Source organism: Penicillium nucicola, assembly GCF_028828085.1.
Source record: "Penicillium nucicola strain IBT 29836 chromosome Unknown utg000003l, whole genome shotgun sequence".
Taxonomy (NCBI): domain Eukaryota; kingdom Fungi; phylum Ascomycota; class Eurotiomycetes; order Eurotiales; family Aspergillaceae; genus Penicillium; species Penicillium nucicola.
Genome location: NW_026643127.1, coordinates 2,047,320 through 2,072,713, shown reverse-complemented (window position 1 = coordinate 2,072,713; position 25,394 = coordinate 2,047,320). Strand labels below are relative to the sequence as shown.

The 25,394-nt window shown below is 49.1% G+C and overlaps 8 protein-coding genes across 8 annotated transcripts; 6 read left to right on the top strand and 2 right to left on the bottom strand.

Moving 5' to 3' along the window:
- Positions 1–651: 651 nt before the first annotated feature.
- On the top strand, positions 652–1,321 carry N7511_004337 (uncharacterized protein; the record flags this gene model as incomplete). The annotated part of the gene is made up of 3 exons (XM_057126762.1): positions 652–986; positions 1,041–1,058; positions 1,120–1,321. The coding sequence occupies 3 exons, from the start codon at positions 652–654 to the stop codon at positions 1,319–1,321; spliced, it is 555 nt and encodes a 184-aa protein (XP_056985652.1).
- A 3,977-nt stretch (positions 1,322–5,298) lies between these two features.
- N7511_004336 (uncharacterized protein) lies at positions 5,299–6,030 on the bottom strand (the record flags this gene model as incomplete). The annotated part of the gene is made up of 2 exons (XM_057126761.1): positions 5,299–5,802; positions 5,863–6,030. The coding sequence occupies 2 exons, from the start codon at positions 6,028–6,030 to the stop codon at positions 5,299–5,301; spliced, it is 672 nt and encodes a 223-aa protein (XP_056985651.1).
- Positions 6,031–7,443: 1,413 nt separating this feature from the next.
- On the top strand, positions 7,444–8,041 carry N7511_004335 (uncharacterized protein; the record flags this gene model as incomplete). The annotated part of the gene is made up of 2 exons (XM_057126760.1): positions 7,444–7,566; positions 7,628–8,041. The coding sequence occupies 2 exons, from the start codon at positions 7,444–7,446 to the stop codon at positions 8,039–8,041; spliced, it is 537 nt and encodes a 178-aa protein (XP_056985650.1).
- A 3,337-nt stretch (positions 8,042–11,378) lies between these two features.
- Positions 11,379–11,865, top strand: N7511_004334 (uncharacterized protein; the record flags this gene model as incomplete). Its single annotated transcript, XM_057126759.1, has 2 exons — positions 11,379–11,501; positions 11,560–11,865. 2 exons carry the CDS (start codon positions 11,379–11,381, stop codon positions 11,863–11,865), a joined length of 429 nt encoding a protein of 142 aa, XP_056985649.1.
- Positions 11,866–12,608: 743 nt separating this feature from the next.
- On the top strand, positions 12,609–15,935 carry N7511_004333 (uncharacterized protein; the record flags this gene model as incomplete). The annotated part of the gene is made up of 3 exons (XM_057126758.1): positions 12,609–13,657; positions 13,708–14,731; positions 14,781–15,935. 3 exons carry the CDS (start codon positions 12,609–12,611, stop codon positions 15,933–15,935), a joined length of 3,228 nt encoding a protein of 1,075 aa, XP_056985648.1.
- Positions 15,936–19,454: 3,519 nt separating this feature from the next.
- N7511_004332 (uncharacterized protein) lies at positions 19,455–19,750 on the bottom strand (the record flags this gene model as incomplete). Its single annotated transcript, XM_057126757.1, has 2 exons — positions 19,455–19,574; positions 19,622–19,750. 2 exons carry the CDS (start codon positions 19,748–19,750, stop codon positions 19,455–19,457), a joined length of 249 nt encoding a protein of 82 aa, XP_056985647.1.
- Positions 19,751–21,962: 2,212 nt separating this feature from the next.
- N7511_004331 (uncharacterized protein) lies at positions 21,963–22,265 on the top strand (the record flags this gene model as incomplete). The annotated part of the gene is made up of 2 exons (XM_057126756.1): positions 21,963–21,978; positions 22,027–22,265. 2 exons carry the CDS (start codon positions 21,963–21,965, stop codon positions 22,263–22,265), a joined length of 255 nt encoding a protein of 84 aa, XP_056985646.1.
- Positions 22,266–24,699: 2,434 nt separating this feature from the next.
- On the top strand, positions 24,700–25,207 carry N7511_004330 (uncharacterized protein; the record flags this gene model as incomplete). The annotated part of the gene is made up of 2 exons (XM_057126755.1): positions 24,700–24,753; positions 24,800–25,207. 2 exons carry the CDS (start codon positions 24,700–24,702, stop codon positions 25,205–25,207), a joined length of 462 nt encoding a protein of 153 aa, XP_056985645.1.
- Positions 25,208–25,394: the final 187 nt, after the last annotated feature.

Here is a 25,394-nt window from a genome sequence, read left to right as displayed (position 1 = left end):
GGACCCGAATTACTCAAGTGGAGTCGGTTTAATGAGGTTGACAGGGATGTGAAATTCTTTCCTTGGGAAGTTATACGGTTACACAGATACAGAACGGCCTACTAATTAGTTTCAACCAGCTAATAACCATGCCTTGACCTTCAGGTATGGGTTTCGTATAAATCTCACATTTAACCATGCAACGAATGAGATCTGCATCGTCATTAAACGAAGGGGAAATGGCTCAGCTGATTTGTCGACAATCATCTCTTTGGTGTAAGATTTTCTTAGATACTTGCTCCAGAATGTCTTGCACGAAGAAGAAAAGCCTGAGGTCTAGATTTCCCTCTAACAACCCTCAACGTAGTATCGCCGCTCCCCCTAGGTGCACACATTGGGCGCAATTTGTTAGTCTAGGGCTAGGGAAGCCAGTCCGGTCTAGTCATATATCTGCGTTCGTAGCGTATGTATCTGAAAAATTTCTAACGGCGTACTTATTGAGCAGGGTATACGGCCCCAGTTCTCGGATTGGTCCGAGCGCTCTGTCGAGCTGTCTGTCTGGAGTATAAATCAAGCCCAACTTCAAGCATTGGAAAAACGCCTAGCTGTGCTTCCCATCCGCCATCTCATCTTTTATTCACTCCTTTTTTCTCAAGACCAAAACCCTCAGCCATGGGTATCTTTCAACATCCCGGTCCGGGGGAGAACCTTGGTCGGTTCTCTAGCCAACTTCGCGATGCCCTTGCTTCCAAAGCCAAACCGTTCGACCTCTGGAGCATCCCTGAATCGGCTGCAGGCCCCCAAGATGAAGACTGCCCGTATGAGATGGAATCACAATCCTATGCGGGAGAAAGCCATGTGCCAATGGATGAAGACATAGACTATGATGCAGATGCCGGTTGGGCGGCAGAGACCAAAAGTGTGGCAGATCACGTACCGGAAGTGGTACATCATGGAGAGACTGGTGCTCCCGTATCAATGGCCAAGTGTCTGAGGTGCCTCGGAGAGTAAGACTATTTGCCTCTTCATTACAGTTACCAGTGACGCTAATTTCTTCCTAGTTTGAACGCCCGAGTCCAGTGCGTGCCTGCCTCTCGGCAATATTTGCTTCAAGCTCATTTTATGCTGATGGGAACATAGGTCCATAGAGGAACAGCTCGAAAAACAAAACTTCTGGAACGACGACATGGGACGAGGCGTGGAAAGCATGCAGTCCGGGTACCAAGAGATCTCGGCGCTCAGAGAGGAAGTGGCTACGCTAAAAGACCAACTCAACTCTCTATGCAGGGATAGCCCAGGCACTGGGCGAAAACCAGGACGCCCCAGGCGTGTCGCGCAATGAAGGCAGAGAGCGTGGGATCATTGGTGGCAGTACTCGCAATGTGCAAAGCAATTAATTGGTTCTTTCAGCGGGAGTATCAGGCAGCCTGAGCCTAGCAATAATGTAATCGATCAACATACCTTGACACCTTGACACCCACACCCTACCCACACCCTACTCCCTGCATACCTAGTGAGAACCACATGATCTGTTAGCACCCGTGCGGCTCGAGCTCGGAATCAGCAACGTTAGAAAATGCTGGTTCACTGTGAATTTGCTAGACACCCCCCTATAGCCGGCCGATCCGCGTTGTCAGCTAACAGACACCGCACGTGAGTGGAAACCATGATGCCACGACTTGATTGGACCGGGGAGGCTGGATTACGGCCCGGCCCACAACGATCGGCGAAGGACTAATATACGTGCAGGAGCCTCGCAAAGCCAAGAGCAACGACCAAACTAAATTGCCGCGAACGCAGTGCTCCGAGATTACTGTGACCAAAAATTACGTATCGATCAGCGTTCTAGCGCGTCTAGCACCCCCTCCCTGTCCTAGCGAACACTCCATCCGTTCATCAATGAAAGAAACAAGGATTTGACGGCCAAGTTCAGAGTATAGACCGATAGCCTAGTCTTACCAGGTGCGATCACCCTTCCTGCTTCCCCGATATGGTTCGCTCCTGGGTTATATGACGGCTCTTTCGGCAAGTGCAACCTTGGATCCCTGCAGATCATCTTACTTTTGTGGCCACGATTCTATATGTACTAATCAGGAAGCTAGTCTACCGTGTCGCGAGAGAACCGGAAGGCAAGCCAGAGACGAAAGGTCCAATACAGCGAAGTGATCGGTGGCACGCTTAGTGGCTGGGAGTGTAAGATACCACCACAGTCAGTTCCACAAACCGACTGCCGTTTATTACCTCTTGTACTTTTCATTGATTTGATTTCATTCTAGGTATTTCATTGGATGGTACCAGTTTATTCCAACTCAAAGACCGAGTGCCATTCGTGTAGATTTGCAACCTCTGCCCCGCTCATACCCAGCGATGTCATCGCCACAATAGAAACAAGTGCGATAGAATAGCTGCACGGGCTATTGCCGAGGATGCCCCATTCGGTTACCTCTCCAGTTCGTCTGTGCTAACACCGATGTAATTAGTCCAACAGCTTTAGACTAGCAGGTGAATGATATTCAATATCACCAAGGCGAAACCGCGCGGCACAACGATGGTCCCGGCATGCCGCGGATCAGCCTCCGCACACCTTTATTTCCGGGTGCATCGAAAGCACAACATGTTTACTTCTCATCAATAGCCACTACAATGACAGAACCAAAGGCACAGCTAATACAACCTCCTGAAACTCCTGCGATCTCAAATGCTTTGCTAATCGGTATACGAACCCGTCAACATCTAAGGGGTCTCGATCAAACATTCACAGGCCGAATGTATAGTTGGAGTAATATTTTCGGAGCTTTCAATTACCCCGAATGAAGCGAAAGTGCTTCCCTCAATCCGCCCCATTGCTCTATAGATTGTGGGGAAATAAATATTTCCACGGTCCTGTCGACACAAACCATCTAGAGGGTTACATCCTCGGATTTTGGAAGAGCCTAGATCCCCTTACGCTATGGCCAAGTGGGGAATTGTCTGTCGTTATGGTCGCTTAAAGCGTGGTTGATATTATCACTCAGAAATATCAGACTTGGGGCTAAGCAGGAAATCATGGTCTTAGAAAATGCGCTACGGGCTTTGCGGGCTATGCAACCCCGGAGAGCAGACCATAGAACGAATCATCCCTCATAGAGAAGTAGTATCCGGGCCTCGCTTGCTGGTTTAGCGCCGAAGGGAAACCAAGTGGGTTTTGCCGCCATGAAAAGCACAGACGTGGGACATCCGCCAGGGCCCGCACCGAAGGTCTGTTTTGGCCCATCTTTTTTCTCTTTTTCTCTCCTTTACATTTATTTGTCGACTATCATTGGTTGACAGTATGGAAACAAAACAAAAAGCCCTGTCCAGTAAAATTACAGGGATTCTTGCAGAGTTCTCATTGGACCACGCGTGTGAAAAGCGCACGCCGACTTTACGGCATGTTACGCTGGGTCCTCAGAGGAACCCCCACCCCCGCCGTGTGATTGTAATTCACGATAAGTATAAGAGACGAGCAAGCTTCAGCTAGATTGCCCATTTGCAGGCAACTCACGATTGACAAGGCACGACCCGAAATGCGGGCTTTGAAGAAGTAAAGGGACCCGCTTGACCTGCATGCTAATTTATTGCTCCATGGTCGATCCCTGCCCCGCATTGGTTAGACTGATTTTCCATCCACGGCGGGTCCGGGCTCCACAATCCTCCGGTTATCAGAGTGCAGTTTATTGCCCGTTTCTGATCATTTGCCGAGACCGAAAACCATGATGAGGTAGAGATGTATACCGGGAATACCCTAGTTGAATATGCTGTCGAACCTTACATTAATTGACCAAGCTCTGGCTGATATCGCTCTAGATCAAAGATCAAATAGCAATCTGGATGGTGTTGAATCATTCTCCATATAAGGTTTCGAATCTCTATCAAATGAGAGAAGTCGGTCATTCGCAGTCAGCATAGATGCAAGCGGCGCAGGGAGCAAACTCGGATGAAATGTTCGCCTAAATGAAGCCATCTGTATGGGTCAAGCCGGCTACCGGCACACAGTTAGCTGTCTTCCGTACATAGGATGAGACGCGGCAGAGGGCCGGTAGATCCGCAAGATCGGCCAGGCATGAGCTTCTATCGTCCTTTTTTCCCTTCCCCACTCCCTGGCTGCGCGAACACCCAATGAACGCCCACTCTTCGGCCTCGTCCCCTGAAAAACGGGGCTTGACCTTGCTGCTAGCTCCGAGTGATTGGCTATAATAGGAAAGATGTGCATATTAGATGATCTGAGTCGCGCGACATAAAAGGGTGAAAGGGGCTTGTCGGCACTGGCCGAGGCAAACCCATATCCGCGCGGGCTAGACCGTTCTCTGAGCCCACAGAGCTCCACCGGATCTAGCCAAAGCGGTTCAAGATCCCCGACCACGGAGTGATGTTTTTGATGCAAGTTCGGCAGAGAATATCTCATTGTCGACCTACATCATCATCGCATTCGCTTCCGCATTAGCTTTCTATCCGTGATTTGCGACCAGTGTGCTATGTCCATCTGAGAAGATAGGGATAGGCCACGATTAAGGATGGTTTTGCTAATTGCAAATACAAACACTAGGCGAGCGCCTGTGAGGGACTTTACCGCACTACGCTCGTGCACGCAGTTTGAGACGCGGGAGACGGTACAACGGTGAGATCGATCAAGCACGGGCTTATTTGATATTGAACATCACTTGATCTTATTTTTTAGTTTTGGTTTTACATAATTGCTCCGAAACCGTGACCGTATCCTTGAAGCTGTCTATACAAGGGTATTTTAGGTTCCATTCTCTATGTGTGCAACGAAGATGCTGAGCGCCCTGTATTCGGTAATGAGTTGCGACCCCTGAAAAAGCGGGGCGTCGGGTATATCCAGCCTCGATAAAGTTTGGGGCTGGGCGTTTCATTGAACCAATGAGGGGAAAGATCAATTCTCGTCTTAACCACATTTGGAGACTCGGGCAAGCGATACTGACTCAGTCAGTGCTTAGTCAGAAGTCGGCTGCACGAAGATCATCATCCCGTCACGCCATGCATTTAACGGTCATCGCGGAAGTTGAGCTCGGTTCCCCGTTAGCTTCATATTGGTCCATTGTGGCCGGTGCTTAGCGAGGCGTCATTCGGTCTCGGTATTGGAGATCAGTCCAGTGGATCTTGAGTACCCGCTACCAAGAGATTAGATCGTAGCGCTAAGGTGGGATAGGTTCATTGAAAAGACGATCTACAGGTATGGACAGAACTTGTACTCAAATACCAATGTTGGCCAACTATGGGACAGTAACGCTATAGGCTGTTCGCCTCGCTCCACCTATCCTTCAGGGGCCAATCTGCTGCTTAACGCAGATGCGCATATGGATCGGCTTGGGGCATGGTAGGCACATTGGACGAAGAGTAGCCCGGAATGGGGGGTGCCGGGATTTCTGAAGGATCGAGCAGATAGTTTGCGTCTTGGTCTTGCCAGTTTTGGGTCACATCAGGGCCAGGCAAGAGAGTGGAAAAGTATGCTTGGTCGCTCTCGTTTATCTTGGTCGTGATCTGACCGAATAGAGAAGAAGCGGTGGTCTGAAGTTCCTTCAAGGCCACCTGGTATTCAGCCCGTGGCATTTGGTCCTGGGCAGTCGCTGTTTCCAAGCTCTCTGTCAATTTGCGGTTTTCACCCTGTAACTGGCGACACTCCGCTGTAAGCTGCCGGACTTTAGCGGACAATTGGGCTCTTTCTGCGACACTTTGCTGTTGGCTTTCCTCCATTTGGGCAGCGCGCTGCTGGTGGTCATCTTCGGCTGCTTCAAGTAAATTGATGCAGTCGATATGGTCGGCCGGGTGGGTGGCATGTGCCTTCTGTATCGAACGGATGTGTGAGCCAATGCCAAATCAGGACGGAGAATGTGTATGGCTTACCAAGGTCTCTCGGAACTGAACCTCCCGTGGGACGGGCTTGGATCGCACAACGCCAGTCGCCGGCAAATGTCGAACAGCGCGTTTGGCAGGTGTTTCGGTCTGTGGCTTTCGAACCCTGGTGGGTGCTGGCGCGGCAGGATTGCGCGAGGCGGTTGGCATTTTGGCCATAGTGAGCGATGACTTGACGAATGTCGCAAAAGAAAGGAGAAAACCGCAACACACAAAAGAGAAAGAAAGAAGTTGGGGTCACATCAGTTGGGGCGGGTAAAAGAAGACTTAAATCCAGTGACAGTGTGAAGATAACCATATTGTTTTACACGAAATATGGTTTCACACGGGTGTACCACATCCTCGGCACCTCAGTTTAGTAATTACCAGACAGTACCAGTTGACCAACCTGCTGCTGAACATGGAATCAGTGGAGCACAGTCCCAGTTCGGCCGCCCTGTGTAAAACATGGGGGTACTGTATCCACAAATGATAGAGAAAGACGAAATGAACTTGTCCAGCCGCTGATTTTACCATATATCCATTGATCAGATGCTCGAATATTCGCTAATGGTCACTTCAAGATAGGAGAGATAGACATTGCTCCCCTGGGAAGTTGGTTATTCTGTGGCGTGCACAGTGGACGACTTGTAGGGGACCATCTACTTAGACTAAGAGCTACAAATAAACGAAGTCATGTTAATTCGATCCCGGCCTCGACACGCTGTGAGCAGCGTGGGCCCGGGGGATCAATATCATTTCGGCCAATATCCGAGCATTGCGGACTAGCGATGGACAACAACCGACGACGGATGCTACCATGGCCACTTGCATACGCTATTCCCATGCTGAACGCGAGCCAAGGAAAGCCGCTACACCGATGGGGCCACAAAATGAAATCCAGACGGCTTTGTTCCGTCCAGCCTACCTCATATATTGAATTTGACCGTGATATTGAGTGGGAACGGATTTCTTCGATCTCCGGACGTTTTTCGCTAAGGATGTCCAGAAGAGGAAACTGCACGGCGTTGAAATATGAAACTAGAAGCTTACACATATAAACCTGGTTTGCTCGAAATCCGTGATTTCCACGGTCACAAACGCTCTATGCTCAGGCTCGCTTTCGCGCTAGCCATAATTCGATGGAGGAATTCGGGATAAGCCGTTCCCGGTTTCCCATGGCTATCTTCCCAGATTTGAGATTCTATCGACCGAAGCACTTAAGATTAATTACAGCTGCAAGCAATAGCACAATAGCATCTCCGCCAATCAACGCTGGATCTCCATCCCGGCCCGCAGACGGTTGGGGTGGGTCTAGACATCGCGCTATTGAATACCTGTGCCACTTGTATGTGTAACATCCACGGTAGAATTAATTCATCGCCTGTGGTTTTATGTTGATACCGGTCATTGCGCTCTGACGTGAAATCCCCGCGGTTGTACCAAAGCTCCGAATCTCCCGGATGGTCCCAATGACCGTGCTCTGCACGTGCTGACCCCCCCAACGCCGAACATTCCCGCTCCTCGCCAGGACTCAGGCTTCTTCTCCATTGCTCGTGTGCCCCAGTGGATTGAAGAGCAAAGATATCAGCAATGGCTCGTCGAACACCATATTCTCGACCTCAGGCTCCCAGCATTGGCTTCAGGGGCTCTATGGGCTCCACCTATGTTCAACCCTCGCGCTTGTCTGCCACCGTCCACCGAAAATCAATGCCGGTAGGTCGTTCCACTATCCCTCGCCTTGCTGTGATCACGCTGTTAAATCTCTCTCGACTAGAACTCTTCACAAGCGACATTTACGGCGCAGAATCCACCAATAACGCAAAGCTCAGAGGAGACGGAATCTCCGTCCGACCAGTCTACGGCAGCGTCTACTACCCAGCACCGTCCAGGCAATTGCAAGAAAACCAAAGAGAAAAAGAAAAAGAGACGACGGAAGCTGGCGCAACAGCGTCAGGTAGAGCATACGCAGCTTCAACTTGAGAATCAGGACCTGCGTGAGCAATTAAGGCAGCAGGGGCAATCTCGCCGACGTGACAAGGAGAGCATGCAAAAGTTCTTACACGACTGTCATGCTGAGGCTGCTACTATTATTAAAGCAGTGAACATTCTGCTCCCCGGTTGCGCAGCACATCCCAGAAGTGTACCAAAACCTGTAAGGTACGAGCATCAATTCGCGCATGGCGGATGACCATTGTGGAATCTTCACTTCAAGACGCGGAGGCAGGTTTCGGATGGTTAGACCGGCGAAGCTGTGCTTTCGATCTCGCCGCAGAAACGGGGAAGCCGCCAATGGCCAGAGGCGCCCACGTGCAGCCAGTGGGCTTATGTAATCATCCCAATTCGGGGGTTCAACTACTCCAAATTATCCCACCATTTTCTTTCTTTCACTGTTACCATATTCCAACAACCAGTCATAGAGCAGGCAGGGAATTAATGTAAAATAAATCCTTGTGATCAAGGTATGTTTCCCGTATCATAATATCCATAGGCAAGGTTAATAAAGATGCTGTGAGTGAATTAGAGAATACAGTGTGTTGTGGGACTGAATATATATATACGCACGACAAGTAATGTGACTATGACGACCCATTGTTTCTTGTTCTGTCCAATAACTATTTCCCCCAAAACCAGTTCGGTGACCCCGAATTTGAATATGCTTTTCATTCCAGATATCCGAGACAGAGTATTCCATGCTGTACTGTAAACGTAGCCAACAACGTCATGAAATCAAGCAACCACAAAACTTACCAGTAAGCGACCGACCGACACGCCACTAAGAAATGCCTGTACACCCGGTGTAGCAAATACTAGACTAAAAACAAACCACGAACATGGGAGTGGTTGCTGTGGTGGGTTGAGCCCACCGACCTTCCAGTTGAAATACAATGGAAGGTGCGCGAGGACATAAACAGAGCATGTGTAGACGATCAAAAGCTGAGATTGAAATCACTGATTTCCTCGCGGGCAGGGGTTAAGAAGCTTCACCAAAGTTGCGTGCATAGATTAGGATGCACATTTCATGGAAGTCGAACGCATTCATGAACGAATAATCGCAAGTTACCTTTCAACTATCACTAACAGACTCCTCCCAGCCCCGCATAAGTTATTGTTTAATCCCACGCACCCCCTCCCCTGCCCCTCCCAAGAAAGACTGCGGTAAATTACTTAATCTTCATGCTTGGAGTGATTCAACTTTGGTGAAGTTCGCCCGCAGACAAAAAGCTCACCAAGAGAGTACCACGACTGACATGGTGAAAAAGGGGATTCGTGTTTATAAATGTGTCAAGGGTAATTCCGAATCAATAATCTTACCAATGTTAGTGGGTCATCTTGCCTGAACGGAGTTGGGGGGGTTGGGGAAGTGAAGTGTTATTGGTCGTTCTGTCGAGCGGAGAAAGATAGGACAACGAAATTGCGTACGTGGCATTCTTTGAATGCCGTACAAGAAAATATAAAGCCCAAAGCCCGCCCCGAGTCTTATGGATGGTTCGCACACCGTGACCTACCGCGACTCGCCGTAGCTCACCGTGTAGCAACCCGAGAGCCACAGCTTTACAGCGTTGGGCTTTCCGCTCACCGTGACACCGTGCAGCATAACATAAAAGAGGGCTACAGCTACGTGCTTTGGGCCTTCTGCTCACCGTGACACCGTGCAGCATAACATAAAGAGGGCTACAGCTACGTGCTTTGGGCCTTCTGCTCACCGTGACACCGTGCAGCATAACATAAAAGAGGGCTACAGCTACGTGCTTTGGGCCTTCTGCTCACCGTGACACCGTGCAGCATAACATAAAAGAGGGCTACAGCTACGTGCTTTGGGCCTTCTGCTCACCGTGACACCGTGCAGCATAACATAAAGAGGGCTACAGCTACGTGCTTTGGGCCTTCTGCTCACCGTGACACCGTGCAGCAAAACATAAAGAGGGCTACAGCTACGTGCTTTGGGCCTTCTGTTCACCGTGAAACCGTGCAGCAAAGCATAAAGAGGGCTACAGCTACGTGCTTTGGGCCTTCTGTTCACCGTGACACCGTGCAGCAAAACATAAAGAGGGCTACAGCTACGTGCTTTGGGCCTTCTGTTCACCGTGAAACCGTGCAGCAAAGCATAAAGAGGGCTACAGCTACGTGCTTTGGGCCTTCTGCTCTAGTTGCCTCCAGCGATGGACAGACACCTCTTCGTGGTGCTGGAGATCAATAATCAAACGCGTAGTCGCTTGATGAAGCTAAGATCTGTCCAATTCTATGCGTTATAATTTGATTCATCTTGCCCATGGTCTCTTTGTTTAGTGTATTCGTGCTGAGAGATGAGTATTTTGCTCTTTTGACTAGAAATGTACATTCTGGTGATTACGCCTGCTTTCTGAAGTTCTATGTCCAAAATACATAAATATCAACACTAAACATAAATACAAATCATAATCGCTAATTGTTATGAGGAATAGTAGCTCGTCATTTTGTTGATCGGTTGAACGTCTTCACCCATTATATTGCATACCGTCAACCCTGCACAAGTATGGGCATTGAAGAGCGGATGATGAATGTTCTCCCAGTCGTTAATTATTGTCCCGTCAAGGCGAATTGCACTAAATCGCAACGCATTATGATTGTTCGCTCCGAGGTCATAAGCAATACTCTTGCTGACCAGTATCTTATGTCAAGGCAATGGCCAGTCAAACATGTATAGCCCTTGGTTGTTTATTATCATTCCTTTTGTTCTCATCACTGGAGTCCGCTGATCCCGGTCAACCCCGCGATGGTTGCTTGATTGTGTACTGTACAGTAGACACTCGAACCAAGAGACAAAGACAGGAATCTGGGTACTGTGAAGAAAAATTCCGTCGAAGGCTCAAAGACTAACCATTGCCCCACAACAAATGAATGGCCTCAAAAGGTCAACCATATCTGCGTTTAAATGAGAACATTAGGAAGTCGATTGGTATGGTGCTATAGAAATGTTCAAAAGCTAATCGATCAATGACCTGTCCACCTTACAATAAAATAAACATCAGCAGGTCAAGAATACTATATGTTCTGTCGAACTGAGAACGACTAAACGAATAAATGCTGTTTAAGTCTCCAGGCTGAAGTAACAGTACCGGAGATGAACGCTCCAGACCAAGTCCGTTGTTTACCCAATAAACAAACTCGGCAGTAGATGTTTCCCTCCTCACATTTCATGAGCAGCGTCAAGCTGCGACTATCAGACGAGGAGCACAATTCCGGTTATTTACCCCTCCGATACTGTTTATTGGGGGGTGTAGCTCCCGAGCTCAAGGGTCACAAAGATGTATCCCCACCCTGTTTATTCGGCCTACTCGTCAGAATTGCCCGTCTTCGCAAAAAAGGAACCCGGGCGCTTGGCCGCTTGGTCAATCTGGCGAAGTCTACCTGCAGGCCGCGAAGGGGCTCTATCCTACTGACCAGTGCTAACTCCCATCTGCGTCTTATTCCTCAGTTATTTCAAACCCGCAAATACAAGGACATTTCCAGCCTCTGTGTTCTCCAAACAATTATTGATAGCAATGATGGCAGACTCCACGTCACATGTTGAGCTGCATACTTCCAACGATAATCTCAAAAATTCTGTCAACCCAACCTATGCGGCGAGCACTCAGACAATTGCTGATCCTGAACCGAAAGCAAGATCGGTAGGTCTTCCTATTCCTTGCTTCTTGCCCTGGAAGTCCAGCTGATATTCTCCATTAGAATCAACGGCAACCGAGATCTATGAAGGCGTGTTCCACGGCGAAGCCGGAACGAAAGTATCCTTCTTCGGGAGAGTCGGGAGAAAGACCAATCATTAGGAGCTACCGAGACAATCGCAAGGAAAGAAGAGGCCGTCGAAGGAGGAATCGAGCGCAGCAACTCAACGATACCAACGAACGGCTCGTTGCTCAGCACATGCACGACGAGATCAGGATTCAGCACCTCAAGCGGCAAATCAAGTCACGCTGGCTCCAGGATGCGGAGTTCTTGGCTCGCAGACTGCATTCGCGCGCACGGAGTGTCTGAGTCACATGGGTAGAGCCACCATCTTGCCGCTTGGATTTGAGAGCTCCGCATGACAAGGCGATACAAGAAAGTGAGAGAGAACGCAACAAACCGATAGATTCCATCACTTTGTTCAATATCATGCCTGCCAACGTTTGTCTGATTGCAATTTTAGTTTGTCACTTGCTTGTTACTTAAACGGCCAGCCGAGCCAATGATATTGATGATCGTAGGATGTGTAGGAAGTGTACTTCGAGTGGGGATAGTCTGACCAGCGAGCACCCTATTGAATTATGACCTGCGAAGCACCTAAACACGACCTCAACCAGCCTCATCAATGAGCAAAACAAGTTACCTCCCTGAAACACCACTCCACCTTTTTGATCGGGACGCAAATTTACCTTTGCAGGTGTCGGCTCTCTTCATCGCTGCGTGTTCATTGCCACATCACGCGGCGACTCGATTCCGCCAGTAATTAACCAGAGACCACGTGGTCTGCAGACAAGGTGGCGATGAACAAAGAGCACCAGGGAATAACCATCGCGCCATAGCTGGATGCCAAGATAAACAGCTTTGCAGAAAGATGATCAGATTGGATTACAACGTGAAATCACCAAGGCCATCTCGATCATCCCAAGCACTAGACGTAGCCATTATGTTCAAGTTAGTCTGTTGCCATGCTCCTATATAGGGCTCTGGTTCTCTCAGAGATCGATGCTGCGAGCTCTCTGACGTCCCCTAGGTCTCACAAACTCTCCCTCACCATGGGTATCCAACGCAGCGGTCAGACATCTCGAGTCGATTTCTTCGACACCGCGGACCAACTGATTCAGGAATATGGACAGCTCCAGGTTCTGGATGACCTGATCCGTTTGCGAGCGGCCGATCTTGTCCAACACCCGATTCTTGCCTATCCTCGATCAGCGAGCCATGTCGCGTCCTATGACTACTATAGCGGTCAAGACTTGAATACCATGATCAACCAAGCGGCGACGATGCTTATGGACCTTGGCTTTCAGACGGTAGGTCTGCCGATGCCGTCCGACCTCACCTATTCTGACAGCTCTTCTCAGCCAAGACGAAACAAATCGGTTGTCGCGCTCCTTGCCTTGTCAGATCGAGACATGGTCGTGACATTCTTTGCTCTGAGCCGGCTGGGCTACATTGTGATGATGCTTTCGCCAAGATTGTCGGGCAAGGCGTGCGTGTCTTTGTTAGAGGCGGTGGGATGCGAGTCCATTGTGTACGGGGAAACCCCCAGCATCCGCTCGATGGTGGGTAGCATTTTGCAACGGAAGCTGGTGAGCTGCCGTCCGCTTCCTCGAAGCTCTTTGAACACCAAAGCTGAGCCCAGATTCTTCTTCCTTTGCCGCGATCGTGATCCCGACAAGACCGCCGTGATCCTGCACTCTTCAGGTTCCACTGGCACCCCCAAACCGGTGTTCCTTACCCATCGAGCGCTCATGACACACCCTCTGAAAGGACCTGGACTCACATCGTTCAATCCTCTTCCCTGGTGTCATCTGCACGGACTGTCCACCGCACTCCAGGCCATGTGGAGGAGAAAGACCGCGTACCTGTGGAATGCCGCACTGCCAATGACAGTGGAGCTTGTGCTCACCGCCCTGGAAGAAGCTCGACCCGAGCTGATAGCCGCAGTCCCGTCCATGCTGCAGCTGTTGGTGGATGATCCTCGTGGCATTGCGGCGCTGCGGAGATGCACGCTGGTCACGTACGGGGGTGCTCCCTGCCCCGATGAATTGGGCGATCGCTTGATCAGGGAAGGTGTCACCTTTGGAGGTTCATTCGGCCTGTAAGCTCTTTTCCGTTGTGTTTCAACTCCCACGCTGACATACGCGCCAGCACCGAGGCAGGTCTTGTGGCAGATTCGATTTCACGGACCGAAGACGACCCCGGTTGGAACTGTCTGCAATTATTTGACAGTGTGCGACCATATGTTTGGATGAAACCCATCAGCGAATCCAAACCTCTCTACGAATGCGTGTACCTGGCCGGTCACCCGGCTTTGACCACATCCAATTCAGACGATCCACCCGGGTCCTTCCATTCCAAGGATGTATTCGCTCCTCATCCTACGATGCCGGGGCGCTGGAAGTACCTGTGGAGACTGGACGATCGCGTCACCCTCGTCAATGGCGAAAAAGTTTTGCCACGTTCTATGGAAGGCCACGTCAAGCAACATCCGCTGGTCCACGAAGCGGTGGTGGTGGGAGTGGGCAAAGCCACTCCGGGGCTTCTGATCTTGCGCTCGGAGGAAGCCGAGTCTGATCGTCTGCCGGATGAGGACTACCTCAATGCTGTCTGGCCGTTCATTGAAGAGGCTAATCGCCAGGCAGAGGCCTTTGCTCAGATTACACGGGACATGGTGGCGATCCTGCCGTACACTGCAAAGTTCCCCCGAACAGACAAAGGCTCTATGATACGAGCACAAGTCTACCAGAAATATGCGGAGTTGATCGAGACCCTGTACACCACGGAGGAGCGACCCAATGCGGGTCTCCAACTAGGCTTGGTCGAGACGCAGTCTCACCTCCTTCAGCTGTGTTGGGATGAACTCGGAATCTCTATCTCAAGCATAGATGCCGATCTCTTTTCTGAAGGCGTCGACAGCCTGAAAGCAATGCACCTCCGTCGCTTGATTCTGCAGCAATTCAGGTTTGGCCCCTGCCACTCTCCGAGTCTAAACTCGGTATTTGAAATGGGCACTCTCTCGCAGCTAGCCCTCTACATCTGCGCGCTGCAGAGCGGAGATAGCCTCTCGACGGCCGAAGACAGTATCTTACTCATGGAAAACTTGATCAAGAAATACTCCTCATTTTGGAAACACCTTTCTTGCCCGGCAACCCCCCGGAGGACAAAGAGCGTGGTACGTACATGTACTTCTAATTCTGGATCATCAATCTGACAACGCAAAGCTGTTGACAGGAGCCACTGGCTCAGTGGGCGCACACGTGCTGTTCGAATTGCTGAACGATGACTCGGTGTCGACCGTGTACTGTCTCACGCGGAGGGCATCTCCGTTAAAGGCAGTGCGCGGCAGCCTGTTCGAAAGGGGCCTGTTGCTTTCGCCGGAACAGACTTCAAAGGTTGTGGCACTAAACGGCTCACTGGACCGGCCTGACTTTGGTCTGGACCCAGTGGGGAAGACCTTTCATCGTATGCTAGACTCTGTGTCTTTAATCATCCATACGGCATGGCTAGTCAACTTCAACCTCCCCCTCGCTCAATTCGAGCCACACCTCCGGGGACTATACAACCTCATTTTGTTTTCACTTTCGGTCCGAAGACTTGAACCTGCGGTCATGTTGTTTTGCTCTTCCATCTCTACAGCGCTGGGTGCCTCCTCTCCCACAATCGAAGAGGAAGCAGTCGATCTCAACAGCGCGCTGATGGGCTACGGTCAGTCCAAGTTGGTGGGAGAACGGATGATCAGCCTTGCACGCCGGTCAGGGGCAAGAGCGTACTCTCTCAGAATTGGTCAAGTCTCGGGACATTCGAAAAAAGGCCTGTGGAACGACTTCGAGGCAATTCCTTTGATGATCCGATCGGCACTGACTTTGCGAGCCCTGCCTGAACTAGATCAGACCTGCTCGTGGCTTCCCGTGGACAAGCTGGCCATAGTAATGCTCGAGTTGGCCGAGTCATGCTCTGCGCCCGAGCGCGACGTTGAGCCAAGCCGCGCGTCCGACACGTCCGGGGTGGCCGATCTTGACGACTCGATCTACAACGTGTGTAATTCGCGCGTGTTTTCTTGGTCGGAGCTGCTGGCGACTCTCCAACGAAGCGGATTTCAATTCCAGGTTTTGCCGTTTGAAGAATGGCTTCAGTTGCTCCGCGAGAGTGAGGCACGAGGCGAAGAACATATCAACCCGGCAGTCAAACTGATCCATCATTATGAGATGATGCATGGTGTCCAGTCTTCCATCAATCACAGCGGGACGAAAGTGTTTGCGACGGACAAGGCTGAAAGAGATAGCGTGACTCTACGCAGCGGTTGCTTGAATATTGTCCAAGACGACATCCTGGACTGCTATGCCCGAGACTGGCTTCTGAGGTGGACAGCTTATTAATTTAGGATGCTCGATACATACTGTAGAAAGTGCCAGACGTATTATTGGAACGAACGAAGCCAACAGCCAAGACCTGAATTCAGAATTGCCCTTGCTTTGATACTACAGCTCTTCCTGGTAGACAACCAGAGTCACTCTTTCATAGGAGATATTATACATCACATCGACAACGAAGGCTGATGAACAGGAAAACGGAAGCATACATCGCTCAAAATTTAAAATGGGATGCATTTCTTGTTTGGTGCGATGTGGAGAATCATGACTGGTTTAGGGTGCAACAGCAACCGCTTAGCCGAAAAATGCATTTCAACTAGTCATTTCAACCAGCATATAGTATATTAACAGGAAAGCGGATCAATCATATACTTATCGTCCTATTCAGCGTCGGCAAGATAAAGCATAATGATGTAGCATACTGTGACTGCGAGGCTCAAGCTCCACCCAGTCAAAGCAAGTCGTATAGAATCTTCCGGAGCAAAAATAACGTAAATAGACATGTTGATAAAGCCCATCTTACTAGCTTCATAGCATCCACTAGGCCAAATTGGCGAGTCAGCTGTATATTTGATGATAGCCTTTAGGAATGGGCCGTACTTCAACAATTTTATAAATTCGCGGATGTGATGATTTCGGTACTGGGAGCTTAAAAATAGCCCCACCGAGAAAGAAAATACAACGCACACCACTATTGCTATCATGGGAGCTGTGAATTGACTGATGTTGGTATATCCCGGCGGGTCAGATCGTAGCGCCCATGGAAGTAGTAAAGCGCTGGAAAGTTAGCCTCGGGGCCGATTCTCAATGGTTAGGGAACCTCAAAACCTGATTGACAAAAGAGAAGGACAGGCGTGACTGCTTAGACGCAATGCACAATTCAATATCGTGTCGCTCATCATAGTGCTTGAGAGCAAGATCCACCGCGTCTTCATTCCTCAATATATAAATAGGGGTGGACGTGGTCAAAATTTGAATGCTTTTGAGGTTGTCTTCCCCCAACTTGTTTGTAGGGGGGTGGTTTCTGGGGTTTAATGATAGAAAGATAGCCCTCAAATACACATGAATCTAGATGTCGTGCTGCGAGGGATTGAATGTTCCATTTGTTTGAAGGGAAGCTTATAGTCAAATTATATACAGATTGTTGTACTGCCCGTTCACTCGTCAATGATACATATCATCGGGAGCTTAGATCTGAACCCATGAACACTTGCCAGAAACTAGAGTTATGCCTTCAATGGAAGTATCGAGTTGTCCCCAGACGACGACACCGTTGTCAATTGTGATTTGGACATTATTTGGACCAAACACCCCTTCAAATGATCTCTTTCTGCCAGTCATTTGAGCGATGGAATCGTAGGCAAGAGACACAGCTGAGCACTTGAAGGAAGGAGCTTCATCCGATATGGTACCACTGAAAGAACAGAAAATGCCGTCGATCCCAAATGATGCCTTTATTCGACCGTTCTGGTGTCGTAGCAGTTCTTTTCCGGAGTACATCTATTGGGCCAGAATGTTAGTTGGGGTCACAGAAGAGCTGCTGTCAGGGTATTCACTTCGTTTTGGTAGTAAGGGGGCTACTGTGGCAGATAGACAGCGAAAAGGGTCGTGAATTTGATGACCACGTCGATGTAGAAAGTGGATGAAAATGCTGCGGCTGCCAGAGAAAAGATAGTGTAATTAGATGTCATTAAACGATTATATGCCCCCATCCATTTCTGGGGCATCAACCGGTACACAGCCAAAGCCACCATTCCACTTCACCACTCTTACACGAGCAAGGCGTATCTAGTGTGGGACAGGTGGTCAATTCCTCTTGCAGCATTAATGGTACTTATTTGCATGCACCTGAAGCATGCACCTGAAGGGGCCATTTGAACACCAAGATCATGAGTGTTTGACTGAAGAATAAACACAACCCGTCCAGCGGCAGAGTTGAACAGAAATACAATACCCGAAATGAACAAGTTTGACAGCGGGAGAAATAATCCTCTTTCCTTTGTATGTGTCAACCGTTTTCCCATTTACCCAGAAGCCCAATATCTGTTTAATTGTAAGAAAAAGTTGGGATTGAAGTTTCTCCAGAGCCAAGGATAAACAATATGGTCAACTGTTCAATTGTGAAAGGTTGGATCTCGTTGCACGCTTTACGTTCTAGGTCATAACTTGCTAAGCCGGTGAACTGAGCATCAGTAGAGCCTCACCCACCAGCTGCTGTGGACAGAGGTTGCATTCTATCACTGTTGAATCGTGACCAACATTGGAATCCAACTGATCAAGCTCCTACCTCAGCGCTGAAAGCAGTTGAGTTTGTTTACGAATCTGTTGATTAATTCACGTTGTTTTTACTATGTTCTCCAAGGCTTAGTTGCAACATCCGGTCCAGACAGGCAAGGCTCACGGGGCCGAAGGGAAATAAACACCTGCCCCACAGTGGGTCCAACTCGGGCCATGCCATGGACGAGATGAACATTTGTCGGGGTTTCCAGCGATATCAGATCCCATACAGTATTCTGCAATGGCTGATAATGGCTAGTTACTGGTGACGCGCGCTGCGCACGCTGTAGCCCTGAAACAATGAAAATGAAAGGCAGGAACAAGAAGTTAAAAGTCATATTGTGTTGCTTGACTGATACTTGGTATGCAAGTGGGCATTGACCAATCAGGAGGTAGAAAGCCTCTGACTAATAGCCGCAACATCTTAGAAACCAGGTGTTAATCAACTATCGTATTTCGACTGTGCAAGTCGAAGGTGGTTAAATGCGTCCAGGAAAGACGTCTCTCACGTTATCAACGGAATCTATAGAGATTCGTTGGTTCTCGGTGGTGGGGAGCACGCGACTACGGGATTTATGTGGCAGCGCCTTCTGGCGACAGACTTCGCACGTTTTATACAAGGACTGCTGCCAAGGTCGCTTACACGACGAGCATCGCAAGTTGGGCGCAGAAGAGGCCATAGGAGAGCAGCAGTTTGGGGAAAGGAGAAAGAAATACGCAGAAGGAAAATAGCAAAGGCGAAATCTTACTGTGCATGGCAAGGGAAATACGAAGAGTAAAATGGAGATCGATTAAGCTACCGGGTGGGATGGGGCTTGCAATACGTATGAAGCAATGGACGGTAATTAAGAGACATAATGAGAAAACATTGGTGCAACGGAAAGACCCGGGGAGGAGCGACAAGCACAAGGGGAAAGGAACTGGCGAATTACAAGAGTGCAGCAGACAGATACCATGGCGAGGGGGTGCAAAATGCCAGGATGATCCTTGCAACGCAAGAGGATTGCACTCGAAAGACGACAAAAGCACGACAAAAGCACGTGAACTGGAATCCAACCAAACACCAATGAGGAAGGGGCTTGGCGCGAAAGTTGACTGTGTGTGTCGCTGTGTTGTTGGCAGCGTTAGAAAGCCGGGTCGCGCGGGCGCTCGGTTTGTAACCCCTTTCACTCCGTTCCTTCGTTTCAGGGCACTGTATGTCACATATGGACCTATCAGATATATACAGAAAAGGCAGTCACCGTTACTCTAATCCATTCCTCCGCAATGGTATGTAGCGACCGTCATTTCGCTACCCTTTTCTGGCAGGCCGTCTGATTGTCTTCTTTGGATGAGCGCCTCTTCCTCCTCGAGCGTCAGGGTAATATTCTAGCTAAAGTTAGCACATGCCTTTCAAACGCTAGCGGGAAACCCACCGTAGGATGGTCCGAAGGAAATGTAGACTGAATAAGACGTAGATCCCCGTGACGCGATCGGCGGATGACCACGACATGTACTACCTCCAACCCAAACCAGCTTGCAACCTTTGACAATGAGCTAGGCATGATGCAAAACAAGATGTTTCATGCTAGTATTTCCCGGACGCAGGATGGGGAGGTTGTAAGGTAAAGAGCGATGTCAAGTTTCTGATACGGTTGATAGAGATCGATGGGAACAGAGTCGGGGTGTTATATTTTAGAATCACAAGGGCATTTTCTGGGTTCTACATTCATAATATGTGGCGCTCCCTGATGAACAAATTCCGACAGTGGGAATCTCATACAGTAGAATTCGAAAACAGTTTACCCCTCGGAGACTCACGCTTTGTTTCTCGGGCCGTACCCGAAACCACGCTAATCCGTTCTAAGATAAGGCGTAAATAATCCATTCCTAAGAATAGAACTTTTCTAATTCCAGGACAACTGCTTAACGTATAATACCGTATCTTACACGAAACTCCTACCCCGCTGCCCCTCCATACGTGACATCCTTCTCAGCACCACCATCTGAGAAGTGCAAGAATTTTTGCGCAATATGGCACCGAGACTACCACTGTCAAAGCTACATTTCATCAGTGATATGATACAAAGCCAGTCGCTTACCCGTTCTCAAATGGCCGAGGCAGCAGAATGTAGCGAACAGACGATCAAAAACATCCGCAGGAACTTGCGACTGTTTGGACAAGTTCATGCCCCTCCAACTCGTATCGGCCGGAGAAGAAGCATAACACCACCAATGATCGAGGCCCTCTGTGATCATCTGCTGGAAAAACCAGGTCTGTACCTAGAGGAAATGGCTATCTTTCTATGGGATGAATTTCAGATACTAGCAACCACCTCTAGTATTAGGAGGGCCCTTGTATCCCAAGGCTGGTCCAAAAAGACCGCCCGACAGAGTGCTAAAGAGCAGAGTGCCGAATTACGAGAAATTTATCTTCATAATCTCTCGGATTTTGAGTCGTACCACCTTGTTTATGTTGATGAATCTGGATGTGATAAACGAGTTGGTTTCCGACGGACAGGCTGGTCACCACTCGGTGTAGCACCTCGACAAGTTTCACAGTTTCACCGTGACGAACGTTATCAAATTCTGCCTGCATATGCGCAAGATGGTATTTTGCTTACTCGCGTCTTTCGTGGGTCAACGGATGCCGCTGTGTTCGAAGATTTCATCGATGAGCTTCTTCGTCATTGCGGAAGATGGCCGGAGCCAAAGTCTGTTCTGGTCATGGATAATGCATCGTTTCACCACTCTGAGCGGATTTCGCAGATGTGTGCCGATGCTGGAGTCAAACTTGTTTATTTGCCTCCGTACTCGCCGGACCTGAATCCAATTGAGGAGTTTTTTGCTGAACTCAAAGGCTTCATAAGACGCAATTGGTGCTACTACGCAGATGATCCCGACCGCGAATTTGGGTCCTTTCTGGAACGGTGTATCAACCAAGTTGGGGAAAGACAAGACAGTGCCAGAGGCCACTTTCGGCACGCAGGCCTGACTGTTAAACATTAAGGCACTAAAACCTATTTCGTACAAAATTCATAAGAAACTGAAGGGGCAGAAAAAGGTCCAGAGGAGTGGCCATGGCATGTTTTTTCGTTGAATCCTCATTTTTCGGCACTTAGGAAACGCTCACCGGTCAAATCCCGCCTTCTAGAGCAAGGTGCTTGTCGAGTAACGCATAACCAATTTATTCCTGCCGCTTCTAGCGAAGGGCCTCATGCATAACACGTGGTCGAAGGCGCCCTCTGTTTTACATGGTACCACAACTTTGACTGTTTGTTTTCATCAAATGGAAAGGTGTAGGGCGTTAATGTAGTTACCCTCAGTAGGTTGTTCTCTAGTTCCTTTTGGCTTTTAGTTGCTGGTTATGCTGCAAGTATGACCATCTGTAATCTGGCTCTGTCGTTGCAAACAAGAGGTTGGAACCATCACCTAGAGCCCTTGGTGAGATCGGTGCTAATATGTGATATTATATAACGAAGGGACAATTTATACTCTTTATCAAACTTATAGATGCCAGATCTATGCCTTCATGCTTCGTACAGTAATACTCGAAAATCGATTCTACCTACATACACCCACGTATTGAATGCTGAACCCTAGCTCGAAATGCGCTATTTCGCTTTTGGGATGTTTGCAGTTCCCCTCTTCATGTTGACCGAAATGACGTAATATGCCCGCCTGCCGGTTAACTTACTTTCTGAGGCCCTCTCGGCGTGACAATTACATCCCCCACTAACATTTCTCTGCTCCTTGGAGATCTGTGCACAAAATCTGATGGCTATATTACCAGGTAAGTCGCATGCTGTTGTACGGTGAACCTGTTTTGAGCCTAATATAGGACAACGGACGCTTGTGAGCAGCGTGAGTGGTCGAACCTGCCGCCAAGGTCATTCCCAAGAGGATATTGACATTGCCTACCAATACGAAGCGCAACAATACCGCCATGCCTTGTCCGCGTTGATTGACAAGATACGATGCAGCGACGAGACAGAACTTCAGGAGCTACTTGAAGCAATCCGGAAGCCGGATACCCTCACTGAAGCCGTGCAAGAAACTTTACGTCGAAAATACTGCTAATATGGGACTATCGAGCGCCATCGCGATCTGGCTCCGTCAACTCAACCTGCAAGTTACACATCATATCTTTTGGAAATGCTCTAAGTGAAGATGTCTACTTTCGTAGTATATCTCTATTTATATATATCTCATGTATATTATTCATCAAAACTCCGAAGGGCCGCTAGCTACACCAAAATAATTGTTTCACATCACCTCAACGATCGGTATCACTCTCTTCACGTTCTCCACCCAGTCACGGATATTTTCTACGAAACTTCGGGCAATTCCGGGCTTGATCCCCTTGTCGACGAAGAAATTTGGGTTTTGATCCTTGAAGATGTGCTCAAGTTCGAAGCCATCTGAAAGCGTTATATCGCACGCTTGACGGAATCCAGCCTTGAGAGTATCATCGGATACATTCGATGCGAGCCACTCACCGTATTCTTTGACAGCTACGTCTTTGAACCCAGGAATATTCAAAGGAGTCACAGGTCTCAGCCCTTCCGGGGCATCATCCGGGGTCATCGGGGCCAATCCAGTAGAGTGGGATGGGTGAACATTGATGTTGATAGGTTGATACGGCCCTCCATCCCTAAGAATGTTACCGCCTTTGCGCTTTTCCTTGTCCTGTCTCTGCTGTTCCTCCATATAGAGCTCATCCCGGATCTCATCCGGAACGTCTTTATGCGTCTCCAAGGTACCACCTTTCTCGACATAAGTAACCAAACGCCTGAGAGTTTGCGTGCGGAGTCGGTAATGCCTTTTCCCCATTGGATCCAGCCAACAGTAGGGACCCAAATGGCATGCAGCCGAACCACATTTCATCAAGTCATAAACACGGCGCCAAATTGATTGTTGGCCGCACGCATTTTCTTCAGCATCAAGCTGGGCATCCCGATCATCAAGCATTCTTTTGGTGACGGAAGATTTACCTCTCTTCTCCCCTTTCCGTCCAGCAGATGGAGAAATGTAATCCTCTACGTAGTTGAAACAGACCCTCAGCGTGAGTCTCCTTCCACGACAGAAATGACTCGACCACATCCGCAACTGTTTCTCGATAGGAGCCCAGACAATTTCGGTCTTGTTGAAGCGCTTGGTCAAATCACGCTGGGAACGATCATTGACTGCCACGACAATCGCTGTGTCATCGATCCTAACCCTCTTGTTGCGGCTGACCTTCTCTCCAAGGACAGTTTGTAGCTTTTTTTCCAGGAATAACCGCCAGTAGGCGCTCGGGGCCAATACCAGGTCTTCTTCCGTATCCTTTACCACGGCCTTGTTATTGAGGGTGACACGCCATTCTATGAAGTAGTGGATACAGCTCGGCGGATCCTCGTCGTAGATCTTGTCCGCATCCCACTCAGATTCCTGGAGCAGAGGTAAATTATTCGGCTGAGATCGGCTTGGGACGTTGGGCTCTTCTTCGAGCGAGATCGAAGGAGAGGGACTACAATCGTGCTGTGTAGCATAAGGGCTCCGGAAGTTTCCTGGTGTAGGGGCATATTGTGAATCATATTCCCATAGTTCAAGATCTGGGGGTTGAGACATGTAATCATCGTGGTACGAGGTGCAGCTCATATCCACAGACGATCAAGGCACTGGAGGTCTGTCAACATAGGTGGGCGATACCAGTTGTGAGTAGACGCCCAGAATGAAAGCGAGGAAAGGGAGAGCAAGAGCCATGAAAAGCACGAACGAGAACCATATTAGCCTACCGGGTTAGTCTTCTACAGCAGTACACAGAAGTACAGCTTTCGTTTATGTTCAGTAAGATGTAGATGAAGACGAAGATTACGGGGAGAGGAAGAAGGAGAGTTGGGCGTGGATCAAGCCAGATTGCCAGATCTCCCCCACCCCTTCCAGGTCCCTAGCTAGAACTTTCTATGGGAAAATACGGTAATTTACCAGGATTCATCATACATTACAGCCCAGTACGTTATATATGACGATACTGCTGGACAGGGGTTATTTTTGGTGTAACCTCATATGGACTAGCGTCGTTTCGGGTACGGGCCGAGAAACAAAGCGTAAGTGTCCGAGGGGTAAACTGTTTTCGAATTCTACTGTACATGTGTCCCGGATAAGAACGTGTTGAAATAGCAGTGACGAGCAATAGGCAACTAGAAAGTGCTACTCGCCGACTAAAAGTACCACCAATCGCATGAACGTGTAATCGACGCATTGCGAGCTGTTATACTGTAATTGCTGGCTACTTCGTTGAGCACGTCTAGCGAATTAACATAGCACCCAGTTCTTTCTGAGGCTCGCCCAGGTATCCTCATTAAAAGCCATCAATACGACGCATGAGCTATGGTGTTGCCCCTCAAACCTTTGTACAAGACAGGCAAGGATACATAGCTAGTTTTGCAGTATAAGTATAGCCATTGGATCCAAAATCTCAGACATATAATTTCAAGGCCCTGGTCCTCTGTGCGCATATCGAAGACATTTAATGATCCCGTATTCCCTCTTCGCCCAATTCCCGCCCACAGACATGGATGCCTCGGTAAGTGTACCCGTTTTTGACCGCCGCGCCGCTGACCAGTGTCCAGGAAGTTCTTCGGACTATTGGTGCACTCAACACACGCACTCTCCAGGCAGAGCGCCGCCAAGCGCGATCCGAACAGGAGCTAATCGCCATGCGAGAATCGCTCAGCCAATCTAGGAGCGAGCTAGAGGAAATTATCCGATTGACCGAGCTTCTGTATGAGGTTAACCGGCGAATGGGATCTATGATGGACTACCTATTCAGGGAGAAGGGAATCAAACACGGGTCTGAAGATGCAGCGTCATTTAATTTGATGTTTGACTTGGTGGTGCAGGGGTCGGAGGCGGAGGAGGCTGGGCAGGTACCCAAGTGCGAGAAGTGCGAGGAAAAAGTGGGAGTCCCCACGGGCAGCCTTGCCTCTGTACCTGTCGAGCTGAACAGTGAGAGTGGTACAAATGATGCAACCTCTTGAGATGTCCATTTGCGCGCACACAGTCGATCAAGTAGCAAAATTAACTATATTGCACTTTGGCCAAATCAGCATTGTCCTCGTTACCGCAGCCAAAAAATGTGAGCCACGAAGAAGAGAGGAAAGGGGAGTAGCTTCTTCAGCGCGACCCATAGCCAAGGTGAGCTCTGTTATAGGGCTTGATGATCTG